This window comes from Camelus dromedarius, chromosome 16 (genome assembly GCF_036321535.1).
Source record: "Camelus dromedarius isolate mCamDro1 chromosome 16, mCamDro1.pat, whole genome shotgun sequence".
NCBI lineage: Eukaryota > Metazoa > Chordata > Mammalia > Artiodactyla > Camelidae > Camelus > Camelus dromedarius.
The window spans coordinates 32,164,920-32,191,545 of NC_087451.1; the positions used below are offsets into that span (position 1 = coordinate 32,164,920).

Here is a 26,626-nt window from a genome sequence, read left to right on the forward strand (position 1 = left end):
GACTTGCCACAGTGCAGGGAACAGAGCAGAATAGCCTGGAAGAGGCAGTTGAGGGCGTGATAGTTTAAGGGTACGAGGAGCTGCGGCAGAGCCCAGCCCTTCTCGTTCCTTCTGGCCAGTCAGCCAGGTACATGCCAGCCTCCTTTGACTGGTGTGACCATGTGACGGCGTCCTGGGATGCAAGTGGTAGGTGCCACTTCTAGGCATGGACAGCCATGCAGTCCTTGCTTTCTCTCTCCCGCTGCCTGCTGCCCTGGAGAGCCAGAGAGGACTCGGCCAGCTCACCTGCCACACCTGGCATGAGAGGGAAATGAAAGGTCTGATGTCCTGCACCGCTGACACTGGGGGCTCTTTGTCACAGCATTACCCACTCTGATGTCCAGGAGCCACACTGGGGACCAGTGAGGAGGGCAAAACCTGAGAGGCACTGCTGAAAATGTTAGGTCTCGGGGGAGGAAATGGAATCGCTCATTACCACCTCAAACGTAAGGAAGCAGCCGTATGTCCTCCAGCTGACTTGGCTGAGCTCTGCCCGTTTTCTCTCGTTATCCTGACTGCCTCCTGTCCTTGTCCAGTCACGAGGCTGGCAGTCGTTGAGATGGTCCCATGGTTCACTCAGGCCTCTGCTCAAATGTGAGCGCTCCCTGAACAGCACGGGTCCCCACCTTGCCTCTGGCTCGCTCCTTCCCCACCACACTCTGGGTTTCTCTGCAGCCCTCTCACTGCCTCACTTCCTGAGGGCAAACTGTCTTTCTGCCCAGCTCACCCACCAAACCGTAGGCTCCCCTGGGCAGGGACTCGGTCCCCAGTGCATCCGTTGCACCTGGAAGAGCCGCTGAAACTCCTGGGCTCCCAGCCGTAGTGTCCATCATCTGATAGGAGAGCGCGCCCCATCTCGGCTGCGAACAAGCCAACAGTGCCAGCCTCCCCAGTGCCCAGTCATGACTCAGTGGGAGGAGCCGCATGACTAAGGGGGAGTGTAGGAGTTTGGGGGACTTGCAGCAGCGGCTCCCACCTGTCTGGAGGTCGGGGAAGATCAAACAGTTGTGCATGAACAGAGCTGAGAGCCAAACAGGATGACGGCCCTGAGGCCTTGGGCAGGATTGCCCTGTGGGTTCCAGAAAAGGCTGAGTGGAGGCCGGGGCCAGAGGAGAAGTGGGTGCAGGGACAGAGAGGCCAGATGAGGCAGGGCCATGGAGCCATGAGAAGGAGCTGGAAGTGGGGAGCCCTGGGGAGTTAGGAGTTTGGGGGGATTTTTTTAAGCTTTACAGAGATTCAGTTCACTATCTAATAAGTCACCTATTTAAAGTCTACCATTCGAGGGGAGGGTATAGCTCAGTGTAGAGTGCCTGCTTAGCATGCATGGGTTCAATCCCCAGTACCTCCATTAAAAAATAAACTAAATAAGTAAATAAACCTAATTACCTCTCCCCCAACAAAAAAAAATTAGTATACCATTCAACGATGTTTAGTACCATTCACAGAATTATGCAATCAGTTTTAGAACATGTTCATCATCTCTAAAAGAAACCACAGCTCCATTATCAGTGACTTGCCATTTCCCCCCAACCCATCCCAGCCCCTGGCAACTACCCATCTACTTTCTGTGACTATGGATTTGCCTATTCTGGACATTTTGTGCAAACGGGATCATATAATACATGGCCTTTCTTTTGCTCAGCATAATGTGTCCAAGGCTCATCCAGGTGGTGACCTGTATCAGTCCTTCATTCCTTGTTGTGGCCGAATAACACTCCCTGATGTGGAGACACCAGATCTGGTTTTTCTGTTTGTGCCGTGATGGGCTCTCGGGCTGTCTCCACTCTTTGGTTGCTGCAAACATTCATGTTGAAGGTTTTATGAGGACGTATCCTGAGGGAGTTTAAGCAGAGGAGCAGACAGGGTCCGGTTTGCCTAGAACAGTGGAGAAAGGGGGCCACGGAAGAGACGGCTGCAGTTGTCCTGGTGACGGAGTGGCGGGGGAGCACCAGGAAGCTGGTTCATCTGAGCCACATGTAGGAGGATGGGCTGGCAAAATGTGGAGGTCAAAGAAAAGGACAGGGGGTGATGACCCCTAGGATCCTTGCTTGAGCTGGGGGAGCCCTGTGAGTGCTGTTAATTGAGGCAGGGACCCCTGGAGGACAGAGAGCGGGGTGCGGTAGGGAGAGAAGGCAGGCAGGTTGAATTCGAGGTGCCTGTGGACAAACGTCTGAGAGCAGCAGCGTGTGTTCGCCTATAGTTTAAGAGATGAATCTGAGCAGGGGACTCGGATCAGGGGTTGTGGGTGTGGAGGTGGCCCTGCAGCCCCAGCCCTGGGCGAGACCTCCCACTCCACTCTGTGAGAGAAGAGGGCAGAATGCCGGGTCTGAGGAAGGCTGGGTTCTGAGGGCTGGACAAGGAAGAGGAGGAGGCGGCAAAGAAAAGGTGGAAGAGGCCAGAGAGGCAGGAAGTAACTCAGGGCCTCCCATGCCAGGCAGCTGTGTCCAGGAAACGCCCTCTGTGGCCACCCTGCTCTAGATCCCAATCGTCTCTTCCCTGGGCAATCCAGATTGTCCCCAAACTGCTCCATCACGCCTTCTCTCCTGCTGAGAGAACCTCTCCAGCTGCCAGGCTGCTGAGAGGACAAAGTGCAGATTCCTGAGTCTCGGGAGAGATGGGTTAGGTAAGGTAAGGTAAGGTAAGGTTAGGTTACTCCAAGGTAAGCTTGGAGTCACAAGACCCAGGGTTCCTTTCCAGGCTGTGAGACCTTGGGTGGGGCCCTTAACCTCTGATTCTTCTCTCATTCACTTGAAAAGCAAGCCCACGTCGCCAGGTTGGCCTGAGGACCCAGGGAGATTGTCTATGTAGATATCTTACAAACTATTAAGTGCCCTGGGACCAGTACTGATTATGATCTCGGCATTCAAGGCCTTTTACAGTCTGAGCCTGCTCTAAGTCTCCATCTCTGTGGCCCGCTAAGTCCTCCCTGAGTGTCCCTGCTTTTGCTGAAATCTACCTTTCTCTGTGATCCGAGGCTAAGGTCTCTCTTCCTCTCTGCTTGTCTGCTTATCCCCACACCGACTTGGGAACAGACCCTGCATGCCCACATCCTCTGAGAAACCTTTCCTGACCAGCTCCCAGTGAGCTCTGGCTCCACCGCAATCTCAAAACCCCAAATGCAGGACTGCTCCTTGATCTGTCCTATGGTCCCCACCGTCCTGCCTCCACCAAGCCCGGTGCTTGGCTTCAATGACCCTGTTGCTGGTGGTGGTCGATCTTATCTGCAGCCAGGAACAGCAGAGCAATGGTTGTGAGGACCTCAGACTCCAGGGCGGCCTTGGACAGGTCGCCTACTATCCTTTGCAAGGTAGTAACCAGGTAAGTAACCTCAAACAAGTTACCTTTTGAAGCCTCAGGTCAAGAAACTTAGGTCAGTAAAAGAAACTGAGGTTCGCACAGGGTAACGTGGGTTAATCAAGGCTGGCTCCCACACCTGGTAATTCATTCTGAGTCCTGGTCAGCCCATGACCCTGGTTCTTGCTGAAGGCAAAGGAATCCATCCAACATTTTCATTTGTTTAAATCTTCGATCCATTTGAAGGCTATCCTGGTGATCAGTGAGCGCTTGGTCCCATTTCTTATTTTTTTCCTCGATGACTACCCAGTTGTTCAGATTGTATTTATTAAACAATCCATTGTCAGCTCTCAGATTTGAGACGATGTATTTTATACCAAGTTTCCATATGGTGGGGACCTGCTTCTCTTTCTGTCCTGTCACTCTGTCTGTCCATGGGCCCATGCTAGGCATGCCGGACAGATTCCTGAGACTACACAGCAGGTTGGGACATCAGCTGGGGCTGTTCCTCCCTCATTGCTCTCCCTTCTCCCTTGTCCTGACTCTCTCTTGCTTGTTTGTTTTCAATGTAAACTTTAGAATCAGCTCATCTAGTGCCAGGGAAAAAAAAAGCCTCTGGGTGTTTTTATTTGGATCATGTTAAATTTTAAGTTACCCTTGGAAGAATTAACATCTTTATGACGCCTGAGCCTTCCTATCGGAGAACACAGCGTGTCTTTCCAGGTTCATGCCCTCTGGCAATGTTTCAAAGTTTTCCTCGTGGAGGTTTTGCATGTTTCTTCTCTTGTTTATTCCCAGATCTTTTCTCTGCTTTGTTGATCTTTTAAATCAGATCATCACTTCCATCACATCACTGAAGGGGTGGTTGTTTGTATATAGGAAGATATTGATTTCTCTGTACAAATCTTGATCTCATTTCCCTACTGAATTCTCAGACTATTTAAAGTGGTTTGGCAGGTGATCTCACACAGACAGAACTATGTCTAAATCTTATGTTTAAATCCCCCTCGACCAGGCAAGCTCCGAGAAGTTTTTCCCACTGCTTCTAGGGCCCTCTGCATGGGAACTGGGAATTAGTTGAACATGGGAATTAGTTGACTGAGCGAATGACTGAGGCTGAGAGATGGAGGAAGGAGATGCTTCATTACTCCCCTGATGAAATCTGTTTAAATCTGTTCGAAAAGCTTATTGGAACAAAATTCAAAACATTTTGTTCTGAATAAGGGACACAAGTCCTTTTACAAACACTTTCTGACCATAAAGCTGCTCTCTCAAACACTTTCGTAGCCTGAGAAAAGTAACCCATGGGGAGAGGTTACTTTCCTCGGAACAAAATGTCATATCTGTCAGGATGGCTATTTAAAGAAAAGAAAAAAAAAAAAAGGCAAAAAGCACCAAGTGTTGGAGAGGATGTGGAGAAAAGGGAACCTTTGAGCACTGTTGGTGGGAATGTAAATTGGTGCAGCCGCCGTGGAAAACAGTATGAAGGTTCCTCAAAAAATTAAAAATAGAACTACTGTGTGATCTAGCAATCCCACTTCTGAGTATTTATTTACCCAAAATAATTGAAATCAGGATCTCGAAGAGATATTAATAGCACTCCTATGTGTCTTGCAGCATTATTCACAATAGCCAAGATATGGAAACAACCTAAATGTCCATCAACAGATGACTGGATAAAGAAGATGTGATACACACAGGCGCTCTCGTGTTCACATATAATGGAATACTATTCAGCCTGAAAAAGGAGATTCTGCAGTATGTGACAACATGGATTAACATTGAGGATGTTATGCTCAGCAAAATAAGCCAGTCACAGAGCACAAATATCACATGTTTCCATTTAAACAAGGTACGGAAAGTGGTCAATTTCTTAAAGTCAAAGAGTGCAATGGTAGTTGCCGGGGCTGAGGACCGTGGGGTGGGGAGAGAAGTGAGGAATTATTGATCAATCAGCATAAGGTTTCAGTTAAGCTAGAAATCTGCTGTACAACATTGTACGAGAACATACTGGACACATAAAAATTTCAGAGGGTAGCTCTTATGCTAAGTGTTCTTACCACAATAAAATTTTAAAATTTAAAAGATATAAAGAAAGCTTGTTGGCTATAATAACTGGTTCTGGAACTTCACAGAAGTGGGATATACTCATGTGAAGAGAAAAAAATATTCTTTGCAAAGCTCCCCAAGGATTCTAATACACAAGGAGCCCTGTTCTAGCCCAATGTCCTCCTTCGATGGGATGGAAGAGGGGACAGACACCCAGGGGCAGGAAGGAGGGTCTTGCCCAAGCCTTTGGAGCCTCACCTCTCCCGTGAGCCGTCACCCTGTTTTCAGCTCTGGCATGCGCCGGACCAGCAAGAACGCTGCCTTCCTGCTTTCCCTCTGCACCCCTCACCCTAAGAGTTAAAAAATGAGGGGGTAAATGCATATTTTGAAAATTACTAATTGTTTTTCCTCCAAACACTTGCTTCCTTTTCTGCCCTGACGGAGCTGGTCTGAACAGAGGAAAAAGATGGCTGAACATCCCTCTTTTCCATCCTCTTTTCCTAGACTCCCAAGGCAGTTGGAAGTTTGTCTCAGGCAGCTCAGGCTGCTGTAACAAAATACCATAGATAGGAGCAGGGGAGGGGTGCATAGCTCAGTGGTAGAGCGCATGCCCAGCACGCAGGAAGCCCTGGGTTCGATCCCCGGTATCTCCATTAAACAATAAAAGAAGAGGGGAATTGCCAGCTTCTCCGTGGGCGGGCTGCTCTCGCAGACTGGGCAACGCGACTTGCAGCTAGGTGGCCCGCGCAGCCTTAGAGGGGAGCATGGCGCCTTCCACAGAACGCGCGACCCCACGCCCTCTTCGCAGTTTGGAGGTGGCGAGGGGTTCCCAGAGAGAGAGAGAGAGAGAGAGAGAATGGAGACCGAATCCTCTGCGCAGAGTTGAGCCCTGGCCCTGCGACTCTCTGAGGTTTGGGCATTCCTCTTTTCCTCGGGGAGGCTTTGACTGGCGGGGTGGTTGGCATTTGGGGGGAAGAGGGAGGGGAGTTCACTGGTCGTCGAGGCCCTGGATTGGTCTGTGCGACCCCAGGGGTGAGGTCGCCCTGGGTGTGCTGCTGCCCTGCTGCTTTGGGCCAGAACGTTTCTCTAGATGCTCTTCTCTCCCCACTACCCACATATAGGACTCCGAGAGTTCCTGGACTTCAGAAATGCCAGTCTTCCCGTGATGCTCAGCTGTAATCAGTCTGTAGACTTCTTAAAACGCCACAGGTGGCGGTGGTGGGATGAGGTGCGAAACTGGCACTGAGTGGCAGGGGTCGGGAGGACTCGTGAGAAGGGAGGAGAAAGAAGGCCGACAGTGTTGTCTAGAATCGTTGTCGAAATTCACCAACCCCAGCTTGAGAGCCTGGGGTGAAGTTGTCACACTGCTTCCATCACTGCAGGGTTGGACAAGACTGAATGTAGTTTGAAGAGTCTGCCAGGCACGGAAAGCCCCCACATTAAAGCCTCCTTGAAGCCCTTATTTCCCCCACTTGCCTCCACCTGGATTGTCTTCCTCTATTCCTTTCCTTGCGTTGTAGAAGAGTAGGTCAGCTTTGGAAGCCGTCTAGACATACATTTTTCCGTGTGCTCTGGCAAAGCAATCACTATCCCACACCCTTCCTGACTAGTCTTCCCTTCCACAAACCGAAACGACCTTTGGTGCTCATCCATTCCCTAATGAGAATCCATGATTGGAAACAGATGCGCCAAATTACTTCAGTCAAGCAACTTGTGCCTGTGATGTTTCTAAGGTAGGTTTGTTTGTTTGATGACAGTCCTTTGAATCTACTTCCAGGAGTTCCTTTTTAATTTTTTTTAAAGTTGGTATGAATTTCAAAATAATGCAAGAGATTGAAACTGTTTCCAACAGCTAGTCTCTACAGTGAGTGCTTGAATTGAGAAGTTAGAGCTAGAGCAGCTTTGAATACTATAGCTGGGATGGCAGGGTGAAGGATTAATGTATGGGATTTTGTGATGGTAACTCCAGAAAGTTAGATTACTCTAAAACCTCTTTTTCTATGATGATAGCCTCAGAGTGGTGATTACTTTGAGGGAATTGACTGAGAAGGTGCAGGAGGGCCCTTTCTGGGTCGCTTGAAATGGTCTGTATCTTGATCTAGTTAATGATTACAGGGGTTAATATATGTGCAGAAAGGTTTGTGTGCTTTACTGTATCTCATTTCTGAAAGTATTTTTGTTTGTTTGTTTTTAATTTGAAACACACCAAGAGGCATTACAACAACATCATGATTGGATCTGGAAACCTGGATTTGAATCTTAGTGTCACCCACCCCTGGCCAGTTGTGTGACCTTGAGCAAGACTAAGCCTTCTTCATCTGTCTGATATGGGTGATGTTACCTCACAGGATGGTTGTAAAAATTAAATGAAATTTTGTTTGAAAAATAAAAATAAATAAAATTAATCCCCCCCAGAAAAAAATAAATAAACCTAATCCCCCCACAAACAACAACAACAACAACAACAGAACAAAACAAAAAAATACCATTCATTGGGGAGTCCAAGATCACGGTGCCAGAGGGTTTGATTCTTGGTGAAGACTCTCTTCCTGTCTTGAGATGGTGGCCCCTTCATTGTGGAGAGAGAAAGACAGAGACAGTGCCCTGGGAATTAAGGTTCTGGTCCAGCATGAGGACTCCTCCCTTATGACCTCATCTGAACATAATCACCACCCAAAGGCCCCAGTTCCTAATACCCTCATACTAGGGGGTTAGGACTTCAACGTACGAATTTGGGAGGACACCGACCTCAAGTCCAGGACAAGGTTTGTAGTCCTAGCTCTGGACCCTGCTAGTTGTATAACTTTGGGTGAGTTACCCAACGCCTCTGAGCTTGTCTTCTGAGTATGATGGCCCACAGTGTCTGTCTCCTAGGGTTCTGGATGAATAGAGCAGAATATCACACAGTAAATGACATGGAGGTTTTTGAGACATCCCTGTTGTGGTGTGTCTCAGGAGTTCTTTCCTTTTGTCACAGAATAGTAAGTAGTCCACTGTGTAGATCGTACAGTGATCTGTTGATGGATGTCTAAACTATTTCCAGTTTTGGTGGCAATGAACATTTTTATACAAATCTTTTTGTAAACATGTTTTCATTTCTCTTGGATAAACACTAGAAGTAGAGTTGTTAGGTCATAGGTGTATAGATGTTTAACTCAATAAGAAACTGCCTGTGGGGGTGGGGGCTATAACTCAAGTGATAGAATCTGTGCTTGGCATGCACGAGGTCCTGGGTTCAATTTCCAGTGCCTCTGTTAAGGGAAAAGGAAGGAAGGAAGAAAAGGAAAAAGAAACTGCCTGGCCTTTTCCCATGTGTCTGTACCATTTTACACTCCTGCCAGCAATGTCTGAGAGTTCCAGTTGCTCCACAGCTCTGCTAACATTTGGTGTTGTCAGTCTTTTATGAATTTTGGCCATTCTGGTGGATGGGTGGTGGCATCTCATTGTGGTTTTAATTTGCACTTCCTTTGACCAATGGGGTTGAGTGATTTTTCGACTGCTTATTGCCTATTTATATCTTTTTTTTGTGAGATGCCTGTTCAGATCCCTTGCCTAATTTGTTTATTTGGTTGTTCATCTTTTTACTGTCCACTTTACATCCAGGTTTGAGGTTCCCAGAATTTGTCACCCTTGAGTCTAGTGGGACGAGAAGCTGTGGAGGAAGACGACGTGGTCTGTGGTTTGCGTGGGAGACTGGCTTCGTACAGAACCAGAAGGAAGTACCTTCTCAAGGAAGCTCAGAAATGGGTGATGGGTGAAATGTTGTCCATCACAAAGGTACAGGATCTGGTCAAATGCTGAAAACCAGCAAGCTAGCAGCCTGGAGGACCCTCCAGCAAACCTGGAAACCTTTCTCTCTGGTTCAGCATTGACACTTACTGGGGACTGAAACCAGGACCTTGCGCGTGCTAGGCACGCACTCTACCACTGAGCTATACCCTCCTCCTCTCTATGGCCTCTTGACATTTGGCTCTACTGAGAAGAGCAAAAGAAGAAAGTTGAAATGGACAAGAAATCAGCTCTTGAAAGTTACTGGACGGTGAATCCTCTTTCTTTTTTTTTTTCCTTCTCTTGGTTAGTTTATGGTGTTTGAGTCACTTGCTGAGTGAATCTGAAAGGGTGAAAAAAGGAACTGGATCAGAAGCGTCTCTGTCTTTGGCCCCTGCAGCCTGTCAGAACTTCCAGAATCCTCCAACAGTTGTTGGTTTTTCAGTTTTCTCAAACTTACAGCCCTAATGTTAAAAAAATAATAATAAGTAAATAAAAATAATGGAAACTTATGTCCACACAAAAACCTACACACACATATTTACAGCAACTTTATTTATAATTGCTGAAACGTCGAAGCAACCAAGATGTCCTTCAATATGTGAATAAATAAACAAGCTGTGTGACCCATCCGGACAGAGGGCTATTATTCAGCATTAAAAAGAACTACCAAGATACAGGAGAACCTTGGATACATGTTACTAAGTGAGAGAAAGTCAGCTCCAAGAGGGAAGAAATTCTGATTTGTTCATTGCTGTATCCTCAGCTCTAAAACAGTGTCCAGCCATGCAGACCCTCAATAAATATTTGATGCAGAAAAAAAAAGAGTGATGGGAAGAAGCCCTTCATCTCGTCCTGAGTCATACAAAAGGAGAAAGGAACAATGGCAGCCTAGGATGCTCAGCTAACATGTGTATCCCCAATTCAGTGTCTCCAAATGTGGGCCACCAACCAAAATGCTTATCCCCAGGCCACGTGCCACACCTGCTTGTTCAGGATGAGTATCTTTATGGAGGGGGCAATAAGCATTTTTAAATAAGCATCCCAAGTATTACAGCTCTTTTAGAATTTGTCTAGCAGGTTTTCTGGTTTGCACCGGAAAGCCCCATCCAAAAAAAAAGGAAAAATAAGCACCCCACAAGGACCTACTGTACTGCACAGGAAGGTATATTCCATTTCTTGTAATAAGCTATAACAAAAGAATCTGAAAATGCATAGACATACATATATACGTTTATGTATAATTGAATTGCTTTGCTGTACACCTGAAACTAACATTGTAAATCAACTACACTTCAATGAAAAAAGGATAATGCATCCCAGGTTCTTGTATCAGCTGAAGTTCATACCCTTTGAGATGCTTACTAAACGTGCAGATTTTTTTAGACCTTTGGAGGTACAGAGGTAGCAAGGCTTGGACACCCTGTAGTCCAACCCCTGAATCTTTATAGATGGAGAAACTGCAGCCCAGAGAAAAGAGTGCCTTGCCAAAGAGCCACAGCAAGTCACCTCCTGGTTATCAGGCCTCTTTTGGATGGTAAGGTTGACCAGCCCACTCAGGCAGTAAGAGATTTTTTTTTTTTTTTCTCCTCTGATCAAAAAGATCGTCGGTGCTGTACACCAGAAATTGACACAACATGGTAAACTGACTATACTTCAATAAAAAATATATATATACAAAAAAAAAAAAAAGGTCATAGGTTTAGACAGCTGAGAAATACCAACTCTATTTGGCCAAGGCCAAGGAGGTATTTACTCCCTCCGAGGAGGTGGGGGAAGTCCAAAGGAACTTTTAATAGGTCTATTTAGGGTAAATGTTGATGAAGTCACAGAAGGATTCACTTCCCCAAGCTGACGGGAACTGTTATTTTCCTGTTTCTCTTTTCACATGATTTGATTTACTTAGTAGATTTAACTTAAAATGAAATGATCAGATTTCAAATATGCAAAAACTAGAGCCAGGTTATAAGCCCAAGAAAACTGGCACCTGCCACTAATCTTATCTCAGCTTGGCTACCAATTTGCCATGACCTTGGAGGACCTTTGGCACATCGCCTAGCCTTCTGGGCTCGGAGTCTCTCTAGTTCTGATGATCTGTGGTTCCCTGAGTATAATTTACTCTACAATTAGCCTGTAGGCAAAAGTCCTGCTGGCTTATCTGTTGAATGACAATTGAGGGGTCTGTTCGTCTGTTCTAAAATGTGGGCCTGTTCTAGTCTAGGAGAACATAAGGCAATCTCTAAACAAGGAGATGGAGAAAGTGAGGACAAAGATGACCCTTTGGGCACAGGGGGGGACACTTTGAGGAAGAGTAGGAAGTCAAGTTTCTGTACCAGACTCTGCCTACCATGGGCCATCTTGACATTTTTACCTAGCCCTTTCCCCTGTGGACGATGCTTGTAGCACTTTAGTTGAGTGAAGAACAGAAGTCACAATTTCGTGTACCTATGGACAAGTGATTTTCAACAAAGTGCAAAAGGCAGTTCGGTGGAAAAAGAATAGACTTTTCAACAAAAACAGTGTTCCAGGTGTTGGAACAATTAAATATCCAAATGCAGAAGAAGGAGGAGGAGAAGGTCGATCCATATCTCATAAAAATTAACCCCGAAGGTATCAGAGACCTAGATGTAAAACCTAAAACTATAAAATTTCTACTGGAAAACATAGGAGGAAAATCTTTATGGCTTCTGAATAGGCAAGGAATTCTTAGTTTTGACACCAAAAGCATGATCTATACAAGGGAAAAAAAGTTTTTTAATTGGACTTCATTAAAATTAAGAAATTTTGCTCTTTGAAAGACACCAGTAAAGACACTTAAAATGATAAACCACAAATGTAATGATTAGGGGTTTATATAAAAAAAAATGTAAGGGAACTCTCAAAACTCAACAATAAGGAACAAAACAATCCAATTGAAAATGGGCAAAAATAGATAAACAGGTTTCTGCTGTATAGCACAGGGAACTATATGCAATATCTTATAGTAACCTATAATGGAAAAGTATGAAAAGGAATATATGTATATATATGTATGACTGAAACATGCTGTACACTAGAAACTGACACATTGTAAACTGACTATACTTAAAATTAAAATGGGCAAAAGATTTGAATGGATACTGAGAAGACTTATGGATAGTAAGTAGGCACTTAAAAGATATTGGAGAAATGCAAATTAAAACCACAATGAGATACCACTAAATATCTATTAAAATGGCTAAGTTTATAAAATCAACCTTACCAAGGACATAGAGGAACTAGAACTGTCATACTGTTGGTGGAGAAGTAAAATAGTACAACCACTTTGTAAAATAGTTTGGCAGTATCGTAAAAAGTTAAATATACACTGACTGACCATATGATCCAGAACTTCCTCTGTTAGGTCTTTGCCCAGGAGAAATTAACAATAGATGTTCGTACAAAGACTTACATATGAATGTTTATAGCGGCTTTATTTGTAGAAGCTAAAAACTGGAAGCAGCCCAAATGTCCATCAACAGGTGAATGGATAAATTGTATATCCATACAATAGAATACTACTCAGCAATAAAAAGGAATCAACTAATAATACACACGATGTGGACACATCTCAAGATAATTACGCTGAGGGAAGAGGCCAGACAAAAAGAACATCACGTATGATTCCATTTATATAAAATTCTGTGAAGTGCAAACTAACCTACAATGACAGAAAGCAGATCAGAGATTAGGCAAGAGGGAGGGAAAACAAAGAGGCATGAGGAATCTTTTAAGGTCATGGTTCACTGTCTTGTGGTGACGTACATCACATGTCAACACATAAAATTGTTCACTTTGGAACCATGGAGTCAACTGTGTGTTGATTAGACCTCAATCGAGTTGTTTAAAAAACTATGATGAGCCTAGGACATCTTATGCCAGAAAGCAAAGAAACTAGTCATTTTATCAAAAGGTTTCATGTACCAAATTGAATTGGCACCCATTGGCCAGTGATAGGAAAATACAACTATCAGTTAGGATAATAACTACAGTGGATTGAAAGAGAACAAATATCTTTAAATTCATGTGTTCATAGTGGCAGGTATAAAATATGTTATGTGTCCATAATGATAACAATAATAAAACCGCATTGATCAATAAATAACCTTTGGAAGATACTATAGAATTAACGAACTATTTTGACAACTGTTAAATCATGCATTTATCCTGCCTTTTTTATATGCAGTGTACCTAGTGTAATCAATTAGCCAGTGAAGGGATGTTCCTTTTCATCAGTATTGCAGCTAATAAATGCTGAAATGATACCACTATTTACAACCCCTAATCATTGCAGTGATTATGAAAGGCTGCAAACATCAAAAACAGAGACAGGTGGCGAGGAGGGAAATAGCTCAGTGGTAGAGCCCATTCTTGGCATGCAGAAGGTCCTGGGTTCAATCTCCAGTACTTCCATTTAAAAAAATTATAGATTTAAAAAACCTGAGAGACAAACAGGCATAATTCTCCTCAGGGAGATACACAATACAGCATAAGCAGTCTTTTTTAAAAAAAAAAATGTGATTGAATCAGACCTTTTGGATCTAACTACCAGTGTGCAGAGAACATTGGAGGCAGAGGAAGGTGTTAAAATGCCATGGAGATGCCACCAGCAAGATGCAGATTGGGGAAAGTTCCTCAGGACAAACCACCTCGTTTCTTAAAAAAACAAGGAGAGAAAGAAAAAGAAATGAAAAGGAAATTAAAGAAACTGAAAGCAAAAAAATGAGGAAGAAGGAAACCACAGATTTTTAAAGATCTTTAAGAGATATATTAACCAGTTGCAATGTATGGTCTAGATATAAAGTCAGACCAAGTTTTTTTATAATGACATTTATAGGCCAAAAAGGGAAATGTAAATACTAATTCGATATTTGATGTTAGGAAATTGTTGTTTGGCGGGAGGTGATAGTTTGGGGAATATGTTTTGAAAGGGAAACAATTTTCTTTTAAAAATACATTCTGAAATGTTTACTGGTGAAATCATATGATGTCTGGTACTTACTTCAAAATAATGCCGGGGTGGGTGTGGGTGTGACGTAGGTGCAAGTATTGGAGGAAACAAAACTGACCAGGAGTTGGTTAATTATTGAAGTTGAGTAATGACTATATGGTGAATCATTAGGCTAGTCCCTATACGTTTGTGAATTGTGTAATTAAAATGTTTTAAAACTGCGTCAGAATGATTGTGCTATGATGAAAAATGCAGTTTAAAAATCGGGAAGAAATACTGTCCTGCAAAATGCTTATGCTACTTGCGTGAAAGCGGTAGAATGTCATTTCCCCCTTCATTCCTACATTTTCTGTAATGTGTCTATATATTTTAATATTTTTATAATGAAAAATTATGCGTAATAAATCCTAGGGGAAAACAAAACCTCTGTATTTTTGCCGTCCTTGTCCTGGTCTTAAAAACTCATTATTTCCCCCAAGCCCTCTAGGCTTTTGCTAAGCTTCCCGTCTTCTTTTCCAGGTTTAGATTTTCCGAGTTGTGGGACTATGAATGTTTTGAGGAAAGGGGGTCAAGTTCAGCGCGGCCCAAATTTCCGCCAGTCCGCAGGCTGACCCGAGCCGCACGCCACTTAGCACAGCGACCTCCAAGGGCGCGGACTAGCTTCGGGACCCGCCTCCTTCAGATGCGTGAGTAAGATTTGCGTATGCGCGCTTTGAGGGACTACATCTCCCAGGAGGCTTTGCGCCTCGCGTGGACGGGGACCGCTTAGTAGTGGGGGACTACATCACCCAGGGACACATTGCGAGAGGCGATGGTAAGAAGAAGACTGTACAGCCATTGGTCCAGAGTCTGTCGGAAGCTGTGCGATGATTGGCCCAGAAGCCTGTCAGTTACTGCCAAGAGCAGTTAAATTTTGCTGTTAGAGGGCTTGAGGAGGGAGGGAGAGAAGAGCGCGGGGAGCTGGGCCGCGCCCTCTGAGCCGGGTGAGTGACCTTTACCTCCGCCCTCCGCGCACTCCGCTCTGGGACCTGCACCCTCACTCCCCGGAGGGAGTCCACATGCTCAGGTACTCACGCGAGGGCGGGCACCATACACACACGTGTCACGCCTAACCTGAGAAGCATCTTCAGGACGCAGGAAGCCAAACTCTACACACACCCTGGGCACCTGTACACGCGGGTTCTTTCTCGCGGACGTCTTCTCGTACTCCGGGAGGGAAAAACACGCCCTGAGGCCCACGTGGATATTGTGTCCACAAGCCAGGACATCTGCAGAGACCCTCAGCTGAACACATGGGCTCACCGACACACGCGCTCACTGTGGGACACCCGCATACCCGAACCCCAGGGGTTTCCGCAATAAAAGGAAGATGACAAGGCACACACATACCGCACCCAAACGCACCATGCCACTCACACCTGCGGCCCCTCATCTTCTGGATACTGTATTAAATAATGCATAGACTCGTATTTAATTTTTATTTTGTCTCTAGATAAATACCAAGGCTTTTTGGTACAAGAAGGAAATTTTGAACAAGCAGAAAAAGTAAGACTACTTTTTTTTTTATTGAGTTATAGTCAGTTTACAATGTTGTGTCAATTTCCAGTATAGAACACGTTTTTTCAGTTATACATAAACATACATATATTCATTGACTCATTCTCTTTCACCGTGAGCTACCACTACATCTTGTATATATTTCCCTGTGCTACACAGTATAATCTTGTTTATCTGTTCTATATATGCCTGTCAGAATCTACAAATTTCTAACTCCCAGTCTGTCGCTTCCCACCCCCCTCTCCCCAGCAACCACAAGTTTGTATTCTATGTCTATGAGTCTGTTTCTGTTTTGTATTTATGTTCATTTGAGTAGGACCACTATTGAATTGTATTTAACAGGCCCTTTCACATGTGTAAGGTTTTACCTTTTTTTACAGAGCATTTCACATATGGTATCTTGCATAATTCTCCCAGGAATCTGGCTAAGCAGGGCTGCCATCATACCCATTTTTTAGAAGATAAGCTGAGCCTAGGTTAAATAAACCTGCCCAAGTTACATGGGAGGGGCAGAATTTGAACTCAGGCTTCTTGATCTGAGGTTTAAGGTTATGTCTAGCTATGCAGACTTGCTTATTTATAGAAATGCCTCCTTCCCTTCCTGACAGCAGGGATCTGACACTGCTTAATGTGATCGGAGCAGTCCCGGGGTAACCTCCAGAGAGGCTTTGCCTCTCCATCACCTGCCCCATGTTTAAACTGCTCCTCACAGGTGCCTACAGAGTAGCCGCTTGAGTTACTGTCAGAAGTTGATGGGAAAACCCAGGTCTCCTCCTTTGAGGGTCTGGGGAGAAGATACCAAGGAATGGGCACGTTCTTGACAGGGGTGGGGAGGTTTCGCTCCATTAGACTTTTAATAAGATATTATTTTGCAGTGTTTTCCCGATAGAGCCCCATAGAAATGTCTCATTAATTTAGTGCTACTTTGGTACTTTCAGAACTAAATTAATTCTGAGGTGCCTTCTAAATCGTTTTATATTTAGTCTGAGTTGGAGTTTGGAAGGGTCCTAATGAATTCAAACAATATAGAATTGTATAAAGAAAAAGGGAGATATCTGCCTTCCAACTTCCCTTGCCGACCCTTCCCCTAAAGGTGACCTTACCAATCTGTTGGGGTGTGTGTCATTACAGACTTCCCCCCTATGCTTCATACAACTGTATAGGGTGCACATAGGTCTTGCAGGTTTTTCTTTTGCAAAAGTGGGGCTACACTGGATGTACTGACACCAGCTTTTTTCATGTTTCAGTCAGTCGTGGCTATCTTTTCCAGTGTGTGTAGAGCTATGGCTCAATCTTTTTATTTTTATTTTTTTATTTTTGGTGGGGGGAGGCAATTAGGCTTATTTATTTTTGGAGAAGGTACTGAAGATTGAACCTAGGGCCTCATGCATGCTAAGCGTGCACTCTACCACTTGAGCTATACCCTCCCCACTGTGGCTCATTCTTTTTGATGGCTTAGTAGTATCCCATGGAAGTGACTTATCCAGTATTTATCCATCCCTCTGTTGCTAAGTATTTGCATTATATCTAATTTTACAAACAGTGATACAGCGGGTGACATTTTACACACACCTGCTAGTGTTTCTCTTGAACAGTGGTTCTCAACCTGGGGCAATTTTGTTAATGCCTGGAGCCATTTTTGATCATCATGAGGGGAGTGTAGGGGTACTGGCATCTGGTGAGTAAAGACCAGGGGTGCTACTAAACATCCTACAATGCACAGGACAGCCACCAACTGTGAAGAATTATCCATTCTAAAATGTCATTAGTGTTGAGGTTAAGAAACAGCTCTAGGTAAAAATGGAATTAGATATTTTTTAAAATTTCAGTTTATTAAAAACCCCAGTGCCCAACGAATTATGACACGGCTACTCAATGGAATATTATCCAGCCATTTAAAATGATATTTTTGAGGCTCTTGTAGCAACATGAAATCATGCTTATGACATTTTGCATTTTAAAAGCCATGTACTGGGGGAAAAAAAGGGAATATGTGAAATGAAAAGTATTAAGGTGGTAGGGTTTTCTCCCCTTGTCTCTTTTCGCAAAGTCACGTTATTCTATAATCTAAAAGTTACTTAGTTTTTAATCATTTATTCATAAATTGTTTCTAGAGCCTTTGGGGTATGCCAGAAACTGTGCTGGTCTCTGGAGATATGACTGGAACTAGGCTGAGACCCTGCCCATAGGGAGCCTGCCTCCTGTGGCTGGAGAGGACAAAATACACAGTCGCAAGTGCTTTGAATGCTAGAAGGGACAGGAGTGCATCTTCCCAAGGGGATGCTCTTTAGCTGAGCCCTGGTGGATGGGAGGAGCCAGCCTTGGGAAGAGCTAGTCAGGGTGGTAGCGGGCCGCATGGCACACATGGGAACAGTAAGTGCAGGGGCAGCGGCTCATAGACAGGTACGGAAGCAGTGTTTTCTAGGAACTGCTCAGAAGCACTGAGCTGCTCACCTCACCTCACCCCCCTGCCCTGGTTGAGGAGACTGAAGAGTGGTCCAGGGTGAGGTTGAAAAGGCGGGCCTGGGAGCATCATTTCATAGCATAACATGGCTCCACTGCTGTGGGTGGGCCTGCGGTGTGTGCAGAGGATGGTGAAGGGAAATGTCTCAGTGTCCTTTGGATCATGTAGGCTTGTCAGAGAATGCCAGGCCCCACCCATTCCTGGAGCCTGTGTGTCTGAGAGTCCCCCTCAGCCTTCGGCTCTAGTGGACTCTGCTCTCATGTTAATGCAGCCTGGGACTTCACCTCAGGCAGGAGTTGGCCACAAAGTGTCTTGGAAAGCCACCAGCTTTCCATCTGATCTCTGGAAGTGAACGATCTCCTCCCAATCAGCAAACATCACGAGCACTGACTGTGGTGGGCTCTATTCCAGGCCCTGGAATTATGGTGATGGACAGATGAGGCCAGGGCCGTGTTTTCATGGGCTTGTATTCTGGCTAGGGGAGACAGATAAGAAACAGAGGTACAGGAAAAATGTCCAGTATGTAAATGCTACAAAGGAGACTAAAGCAGGGTAAGGAGAGAACAGGGATGTGGGCACTGCTCTGGGTGGGCTGGGCAGGGAGGGCTGCTCCGAGGAGCCATGTGGGGACAGAGGCCCTAAGAGCTTGCTTTGGTATTTACTCCATGTCTCTTGCATTTAGCTTGAAGCTGATGGACGCTGTATGGGCCAGAGGCAGGGATGGTGGGCTATGACCCCAGAGCAGATGGCAGGAATATCTCCAATTTTGAGGTGGCAGTGGCTGGGTCTGTGTCTGGACTTGTCACACGGGCACTGATCAGCCCCTTGGACGTCATCAAGATCCGTTTCCAGGTACCCTTTTCCCTTTTTTCCATGTAAGGGGCAGGAGGACAAGTTCTTTTTTGTCAAAGCAATTCCTAAAGCTTGGGGCTTTAGCAAGGAAAAGTACTTCATTGCTTCCGTCACCTTCTCTGCAATTCCTCCTTCCCACCCACCCCTGCCCCTGATGTCCTGACCACTTCGATTTTGATTCCCAGCTTCAGATTGAGCGTCTGTCTCGCAGAGACCCCAGTGCAAAATACTACGGGATCCTACAGGCGGGGAGACAGATCTTGCAAGAGGAGGGCCCGACAGCCTTCTGGAAAGGACACATCCCAGCCCAGCTTCTCTCCATAGGCTATGGAGCTGTCCAAGTAAGCAGCAGGGGACCTGGCCGGGCCCCTGGGGTCCTGTTGCTCAGCAGGGGAGCACAGGGTGGTGGGGCGCGCAGGGACAGTGCCCAGGGTAGGACAGCAGGAGGCTGTCACCACACTTCTCACTTGTCTTGGCTGGGAAGCTGCCCAACAAATGAAGACACAGTCAGACTGAGCTGATGGCTCGGGTCAGGTGCTCCCCAGGCTGACGTGACCCCTCCACCTCTGTGCCCGGCACACAGACCCATCCTGATGGATAAACCAGTGATGTGTGCTCTCAGGACCCCGAGCCATCTTCAGTTGGCTGGAGAAAGATCTGAGCGGGAGGGGGCTGACATTGTGGAATATGGAATTTGTGGGATTCCCCCCGATGGGATTTCTGCTCCAGGGCAGACTGTTTCTCAAACGGGGCCACTGCCCGCTGCACCAAAGGGGTCCCTGGCTTAGAATCAGATAATGGCCATCTTTTCCCAGTTCTCAGGAAACTAAGTTAATGAGCAGAATTTTTTATTATAAATTTTTTCTCATATATTTTCTTAACTCTTGGAGATTCAGCTCTGCTCAGAATATAAAATGGCTTCTGAGCTTTGCACAAAATTACACGTTTATTGTACTGTGTCCCTGCTCAAGAAGAGTGTCTCCTGGTCCCCAGGACCGGGCCCCGCCTGGGTCATGGGAGGGGGATTTGGAGGGTGTTTGTCAATGGCCTTTCACACGCTCTTGCAGTTTTTGTCCTTTGAACTGCTGACCGAGCTGGTGCACAGGGCCAGCGTGCGCGATGCCCGCGACTTCTCCGTGCACTTTGTGTGTGGCGGCCTGTCCGCCTGCGTGGCCACCCTCGCCGTGCATCCTGTGGACGTTCTGCGCACCCGCTTCGCAGCTCAGGGTGAGCCCAGGGTGAGTGACCAGGCCAGAGAAGGGGCGCCGAGTGACAGAAGTTGTCCCGGGGAGGGGGCTCTTTCCCTTCAAGGGAGCCAAGCTGGGGGAACCTGGGGTGTTCAGGCATCAGGCCATTCATGATACCTGTGACTGTGCTCAGCACCATGCGCGGGCCTCACGAGGGAGACAGAACCTACAGGGAGAACAGAACAAATACCAAATGGAGGGCTGTGGACGGGGAAGGCATCCAGGAAGGTGAGACTTGAGATCATATCACCATACGATTGTGAGGGTGGTGGTGTTTTCCACAAAGAATGGATTGGAGGAAATGGGATCATTGAGTCAGGCTTGAGGAAGAACTGAGTGAGTGAAAGCGAAGGATTAAACACTGAAACAGACACCCTGCCCTCCCCACCGCCAGCATCTCTGTCTCCTGGACATACGTCAGAATAGCGTAGGATGCTGTTGGTGGGGAATGCGCTTTGTTTAAGAATTGGATCTGAGACCGGCTAAGAATAACTGTGGTTTTAGTTCTGCTGATTTTTTATGTTACCTGGGTGGAAATCCTGAGTTGGGGGAGACCTTTTTTTTAAGAAGATATTCTGGTGAGTTTTTTGATTGAGAAAAGCAAAATGCCCTGGGAACAGTCTAGAAGAAAAGGATGGGGGCAAAAGGGGAGGGTATAGCTCAGTGGTAGAGCATGCTTAGCATGCATGAGGTCCTGGGTTCAATCCCCAGTGCCCTTTAACAAATAAATAAACCTAATCCCCCCCCCAAAAAAAAGAAAGGTTAAGTATAAGCACATGGCAAAAAATCCAAATAGCATAAAATGGTAACAGTAAATCTCCCTTTTGCCCTGGCTCCCTCCTCTGTGCCCCGCCCCCTTTCCCTCCATGGAGGTCATAATGATACCTGTTCCTCCTTCCCTGTGTATCCTTGGGAGGGGTAATCTCTGCATACAGTTTGTTTCTTCCACAGACACCATACACACTCTTCCTTGTCTTGCTGTGTTCCCTTAACTAACTATGTACTGGGGGGATTATTTCCTACCAGTCACGTGGATTATGTCATCCTCTTTTAACAGCTACACTGTGTTCTTTTGCCATGATTCACATAACCAATCACCCAAGGGTGGACATTGCACCTTTACTATTCTGCATACTTTGGTGTGCTCCTTGGATGTATCCGTCATGTAAATAGCTGGAAGCGGGGTTGCTGGACAGTCTCACCATTGGAATTTTTGTCCCGCATCTTCCGTGCCCTCTTGGCAGGAGAAGTAATGCTCCTGGTAGCTGGTTTCTAGAAATAGACCTGGTAGGCTGTGTCCTCGGGCTGAAACAATGGCTCACTTGAGTTGCATGTGTGGTGCCCAGGTCTATAAAACCCTGCGAGACGCCGTGATGACCATGTACAGGACCGAAGGCCCCTTAGTCTTCTACAAAGGCTTGAACCCCACCTTGATCGCCATCTTCCCATACGCCGGCTTCCAGTTCTCCTTCTACAGCTCCTTGAAGCACGCGTACGAGTGGGCCGTGCCAAGTGAAGGAAAGAAAAATGGTGAGACCACCCTCTAGGCCCCCTCCACCCCACTCCCAGCCCATAACAGCCCCGTCTGCATCAGGGAGGAGACAAAGTTTTCCTGCAGAAGCTAAGACACCACTGAGCTCTGAACCCCACCGATGACAGTTTCTTCCTGTTTTTGCCACACCCGTCAGGGGCATCATCAACATTTATTTCCAACCACCAGTCCAGCTGGGGAGATTGGCATTAAAAGCTCACACCCCTTCTGCCACCAGGCTGTCTGATATGTAGTCCGTGGTCATTTTTTTTTTTCAATAATCTATACTATGTCACCTTAAACTATTTTGGCTTTTTGGTTTTTTTGTGGAGGGTAATTATTTATTATTTTATTTTTTTTAAATGGAGGTGCTGGGGATTGAACCCAGGACCTTGTGCGTGCCAGGCATGTATTCTTCTACTGAGCTATATCTTACCCCAGCTTTTTTTTTTTTATCCCCGCCCCTGGTCATTCTTACTCTGTCTGGTTGTCCTGGATTAAATTCTTCTGTGATCGAGGGTGCTTGTTAGGTTTTTGTTTTATGGCGGAGGATTAGACTGCATAACCTTGAAGTTTACCCTAGATTGTATTTCTCTCATTTTCCCCCTTAATCCCACTTTTCTGGTTCAGGGAACTTCAGAAACCTGCTCTGTGGCAGCGGAGCTGGAGTCATCAGCAAGACCCTTACGTACCCCCTGGACCTCTTCAAGAAACGGCTGCAGGTCGGAGGGTTTGAGCAGGCCCGAGCCTCCTTTGGCCAGGTGAGTTGTGTCCCCGCCAACAGCTCTGATCCCTGCCCCTCACTGGGCATGGGAATGACCCGGGGTCAGCTCCTGCCCTCTGGGCAGCTTGAGCCCCCACAGCCCTCTCACCACAGCCTGCCCCCAGGACCCCTGAGCACATGGGAAGCCACAGGCAGAGCCCTGTGTGTACTGGGCAGAGACCCAGGAGAAGGTGCACTTGGAGTCTGCACTTAAAAAGTGTTCACTTCAAACTGAAGAGTATATTCACTTAAGAAAGGTCCCCCAAACATGAAAGCACACAGAGGAACAGACTCACACTGGTGCACGGGGTTCTCTGCGTTATGCTGTAAGTGTCCCTGGAAAGAAGTGAATTAAATTTAATCAACTAAACTGTATTTTTAATGCACTAGAAGGGTTTGCCATTCAGAGAAGCCCCATTGTGAGTAATTTTGTAACGTTAATAGTCATTCCTTAGTGTGCTTAGATGTTCACAGTTTTCCTCTGGTACTTCTAGAGTGCTGATTTTGTGAAAGATCAAGGTGGCAGTTGGGTGAGGGGGGAGGTGGCCGAGGTGGGGAATCCCAGGGCCTTCCCTTTGGAACCTGGGACCCTGGGATGTCAGGGCATTAGCAACATGCCTGAGAGATGGCAGAGGAGAGGGATGGCGTGGAATGGGAGGCAGGGAAGGGACAGAGCCCGCCCTCCTTGAGGGGAGAGAAAGAATTGAGTTTGTAGTTGTAATACATTTTCTTTGCAGAAAACTTTAGAGAAGTTAGACAAAAAGAAAGATAAAAATCACATGTAAATCAAACACCGCCCACTCAGAGATAATCACACAGAACTTTTAGCTGTAGTTTTGTTTTGTTTTGTTTTCTTTCTTTCTTTTTAAATTGAAGTATAGTTGACTTACAATATTATGTTAGTTTCATAGTGATTCAGTATTTCTATAGATTATGTTCCATTTAAAGTTATTACAAAGTAATGGCTGTTTTCCCCTGTGCTGTGCACTATGTCCTTGTTGCTTATTTATTTTATACATAGTAGTTTGTACCTCTTAATCCCCAACCTTATCTTGCCCTTCCCCTGCCTCCCCATTGGTAACCATTAGTTTGTTTCAGTATCTGTGAGTCTGTTTCTGTTTGGTTATATTCATTCATTTATTTTATTTTTTAGTTTCCACATATGTGATACCATACACTGTTTGTCTTTCTCTGACTTACTTCACTAAGCAAAGTACCCCTACCTAGGGCCATCCATGTTGTAGTTTTATTTCTTTGCATAAATAAACACGTGTGCATGAGGTTATGCATGAGGTTTTATAACCTCCTTTTTCTGTTTACCAACTTGTCCTGAAGAGATGGTTTGAATTTGGACAGGGAGAGATGGTGAGAGCCCAGGACAGAGATGTCACGTGAGCAGGTGTGGATGGACGCTGAGCGTGTGAGGAGTGTCAGAGGACCACTGGGGGATTAAGGCAGACTAGGGAGGGAAGTTGAAGCCCAATGGTGGAGCGCCGTGAACGCCCAACCGTGGGGGTTAGACTTGATTCTTTACAGTGTTGTTACCATCATCATCACTGGGAGTCATTGCAGCTTTTGGAGGAGAGCGAGGCTTGAGTAGAGCTGTGCCTTGGGTGTGGGGCTAGCAGTAGTTTGTAGGCAACCAGAGGTGGCCAGACTGGAGAAGTGGCACTGGTTAGGCTCAGAGCTAACGAAGGAGGGCCAGATTCAGATCTACTGCCCAAGGGAGACCAGGAGGGATGGGGTGCATGGTCAGAGGCACCTCTGGGAAGAGGTGGGTTCTTGGGAGCCAGTCATTGGGACCCTCCTGGGGAGGCAGGAGCTCTGCCCATTGCTGATTTCCAGGCACTTCATCTCTTAAGTCTGAATTAGCCCAGTTGGAAGAGAAAGAATGAGGTTAACTGACTGTATTGTTTTTCCATTCATTCTTTTATCCAGCAAGTATTTATTGGGAGCTTTAATGTGCCAGGCTCTGTGTTGACAAAAGAACTGAGCCCACATCCATGTTTCCATCATGTCCTCTCTCCTCAACCGGGGTAACCTTCCTCTCCCCAGGTTCGAAGGTACAAGGGCCTCCTGGACTGTGCCCAGCAGGTGCTACGAGAGGAGGGTGCGCAGGGCTTCTTCAAAGGCTTGTCCCCCAGCCTGCTGAAGGCTGCCCTCTCCACTGGCTTCGTGTTCTTCTGGTATGAGCTCTTCTGCAACCTCTTCCACCACATGAAGAAGGCAGACAGCTAGCCCTGAGGGCAGGAGGGGTGGCCTGAGGTCTGTCACTCCTGAAGGAAGACTTGATCTATAGCCTCGTGTTGCACTGAGAGGTCCTGCCTGGTCCCTCCCCCCAGGCCAGCTGTCTTGAGCATGAAGAGCTGTCGGGAGCAGGGCAGCAGCCTTGATTCCACCAGCTTGGACACCACCAGAGGAGCAAAGGGGTTTCTCCACGTGAGAGCACGGGGAGCATGCAGGACTTGGTCTGCGGGGGCCCAGCCCCACCACTCAGAAGGAGCTGGATGCTTCTCCTCTGGCGAATTCTCTAAGGGCAACAGCCACCCTCCTGCATGTCTTAGCCCCGTCTGCACAGAGAACGCTCCTGGCTCTGGGGTCGGGGGTGGAGGGTGGGCTGCAGCTTGAGTGTGAGGCTGGAATCGGGCCCTTTACAGGGGTCTGGTCCCCACACTTGGGCTCTTCATAACTCCCACCAACTTACTTAATAGACATTAAAGCTAAAAGCACATTCCTTATCCTACTCCTCCATCTTCCCTTCCAAACCATATCCCTCCTCACAAAGTAGGAGGGAAGGGATCCCTGCCTTCCTTAAATTCTACTTTCCTCATGCAGCTTTGCTTCTAGTTCTGGGGGAAGAATTCCACTGAATTGGTCAGTCTGTAAACTCTGCCAGGCTCAGATCTTCTTGTCTATGAAGGCACCATGCTGGCTGGCCTCTCCCTGGGTGGGACTGGTCCCAGCCCGTGGGCCTCTAGGGAAATCAGAAACCAGAAGCCCCCGCAGCCAGTAGGAGGAGGGGTAGGTAGAGGCAGCAGCCCTTCTCCCTGGTCTACCTGGAATCACACCTCTTTCACTGGGGGCTGTTTTAGCCCTCCTGAGTGGTTGGGAGCAAACAGGCTGGGCCAGTGGACATCAACTGCCCACCCAGGGGGCTCCTCCTGGGTCCAGCATGGTGTTGTGCGCATTCTCTGTAATTTGAGAAGGGCCACGGCTCCAAAGTAGCCCAGCAAAGACAGGCAGCCTGGTGAGGGCACAGTTGGTGCCCCGGGGACTTGTCAGGGCACAGGAACCCACAACAGACACCCACCTAGGCACAGTTAGGGGTTTGAGAGAAGAAAATCCACAGAACACAACCAATACTTTCCATCCAAGTCTTCCCATCCCCAGAGCAGGGGGTCTGGCCTGAGGGGTTGGCTTGGCAGGGGGAGCCAGGATGGAGGAGGAGCAGGCCTCACCTCTAGCTCCAGCCTTTGCACTGACTTTCCAGGAAGGCACCAGCAGGGAGCAGGCCTTGGGTGTGTGTCCTGGCTCTCAGTCTCCTTGGAGCCTGGGCCCCTTTCCACCACTACTGTTTTGTCTCTAGTCAAGGGCTCTTTGATGTGGCTGGGACCTGGAATCCTGGAGCTTCCCTGCTCTTGGCTGCTGATTTTGGGGGTCTAGTTGTAGCTGGAGGGCTTGGACACCCACAAGGTTTTTGGCAGTCAAGGCTTGGGGCTGCAAGGAGGCAGCTGCCTGAATGTATTTTTTATGAAACTCCATTGAAGTAAACTATTCTCTTCAACTCTCCTGCTCACTGGTTTCTTTCCCTGCAGCAGAGATTTTCTTTCTTGTCCATTTTCTGGTGACCACTTCAGCAGCTCTTTTAACAGGAGGAAAGAACTTTGGATGCAGGGAACCGCCATCAACACTTCTTTCTTGTCTAAGTTACTATGGGAAGGGACAGTTCTTTTCCAGCCCCTTCTGTATGCCCTCCTGCAACCCAGGGCTGACCTCAAAAGTGGCCCAGTCTAGGCTGCTGGGCCGCACCTCTCCCCTAGTCCCGACCAACGCAGACTGAGCCAGGGGCTTGCTCAACTTCAGGGTCACTCCA

At 46.7% G+C, this 26,626-nt stretch overlaps 1 protein-coding gene and 1 non-coding gene across 5 annotated transcripts; both read left to right on the top strand.

Moving 5' to 3' along the window:
* Positions 1 to 10,196: 10,196 nt before the first annotated feature.
* LOC116157979 (U7 small nuclear RNA) lies at positions 10,197 to 10,258 on the top strand. The gene has a single exon (XR_004142209.1). It is a non-coding gene; the product is annotated as a U7 small nuclear RNA (small nuclear RNA).
* Positions 10,259 to 15,042: 4,784 nt separating this feature from the next.
* SLC25A19 (solute carrier family 25 member 19) lies at positions 15,043 to 26,317 on the top strand. 4 transcript variants are annotated; one of them, XM_010998389.3, is made up of 8 exons: positions 15,043 to 15,102; positions 15,612 to 15,664; positions 18,823 to 18,992; positions 19,178 to 19,333; positions 20,060 to 20,230; positions 21,586 to 21,769; positions 22,401 to 22,531; positions 24,589 to 26,317. In XM_010998389.3, exons 3-8 carry the CDS (start codon positions 18,861 to 18,863, stop codon positions 24,769 to 24,771), a joined length of 957 nt encoding a protein of 318 aa, XP_010996691.1. In that variant the 5' UTR covers positions 15,043 to 15,102; positions 15,612 to 15,664; positions 18,823 to 18,860; the 3' UTR covers positions 24,772 to 26,317. The 4 variants fall into 4 exon arrangements, with proteins under 4 accessions (XP_010996691.1, XP_010996690.1, XP_010996692.1 ...); XM_010998388.3 differs by having other exon boundaries at positions 15,049 to 15,185; XM_010998390.3 differs by lacking the exon at positions 15,612 to 15,664 and having other exon boundaries at positions 15,049 to 15,185.
* The last annotated feature ends 309 nt before the right edge of the window (positions 26,318 to 26,626 follow it).

Bases quoted from the DNA above. Each gene is read 5' to 3' on its own strand.
- SLC25A19 (XM_010998389.3), top strand. From the start codon at position 18,861: ATGGTGGGCTATGACCCCAGAGCAGATGGCAGGAATATCTCCAATTTT. The intron at 18,993-19,177 runs GTACCCTTTTCC...TTTGATTCCCAG, and splicing joins TCATCAAGATCCGTTTCCAG to CTTCAGATTGAGCGTCTGTC. The intron at 21,770-22,400 runs GTGAGACCACCC...TTTCTGGTTCAG, and splicing joins AAGTGAAGGAAAGAAAAATG to GGAACTTCAGAAACCTGCTC.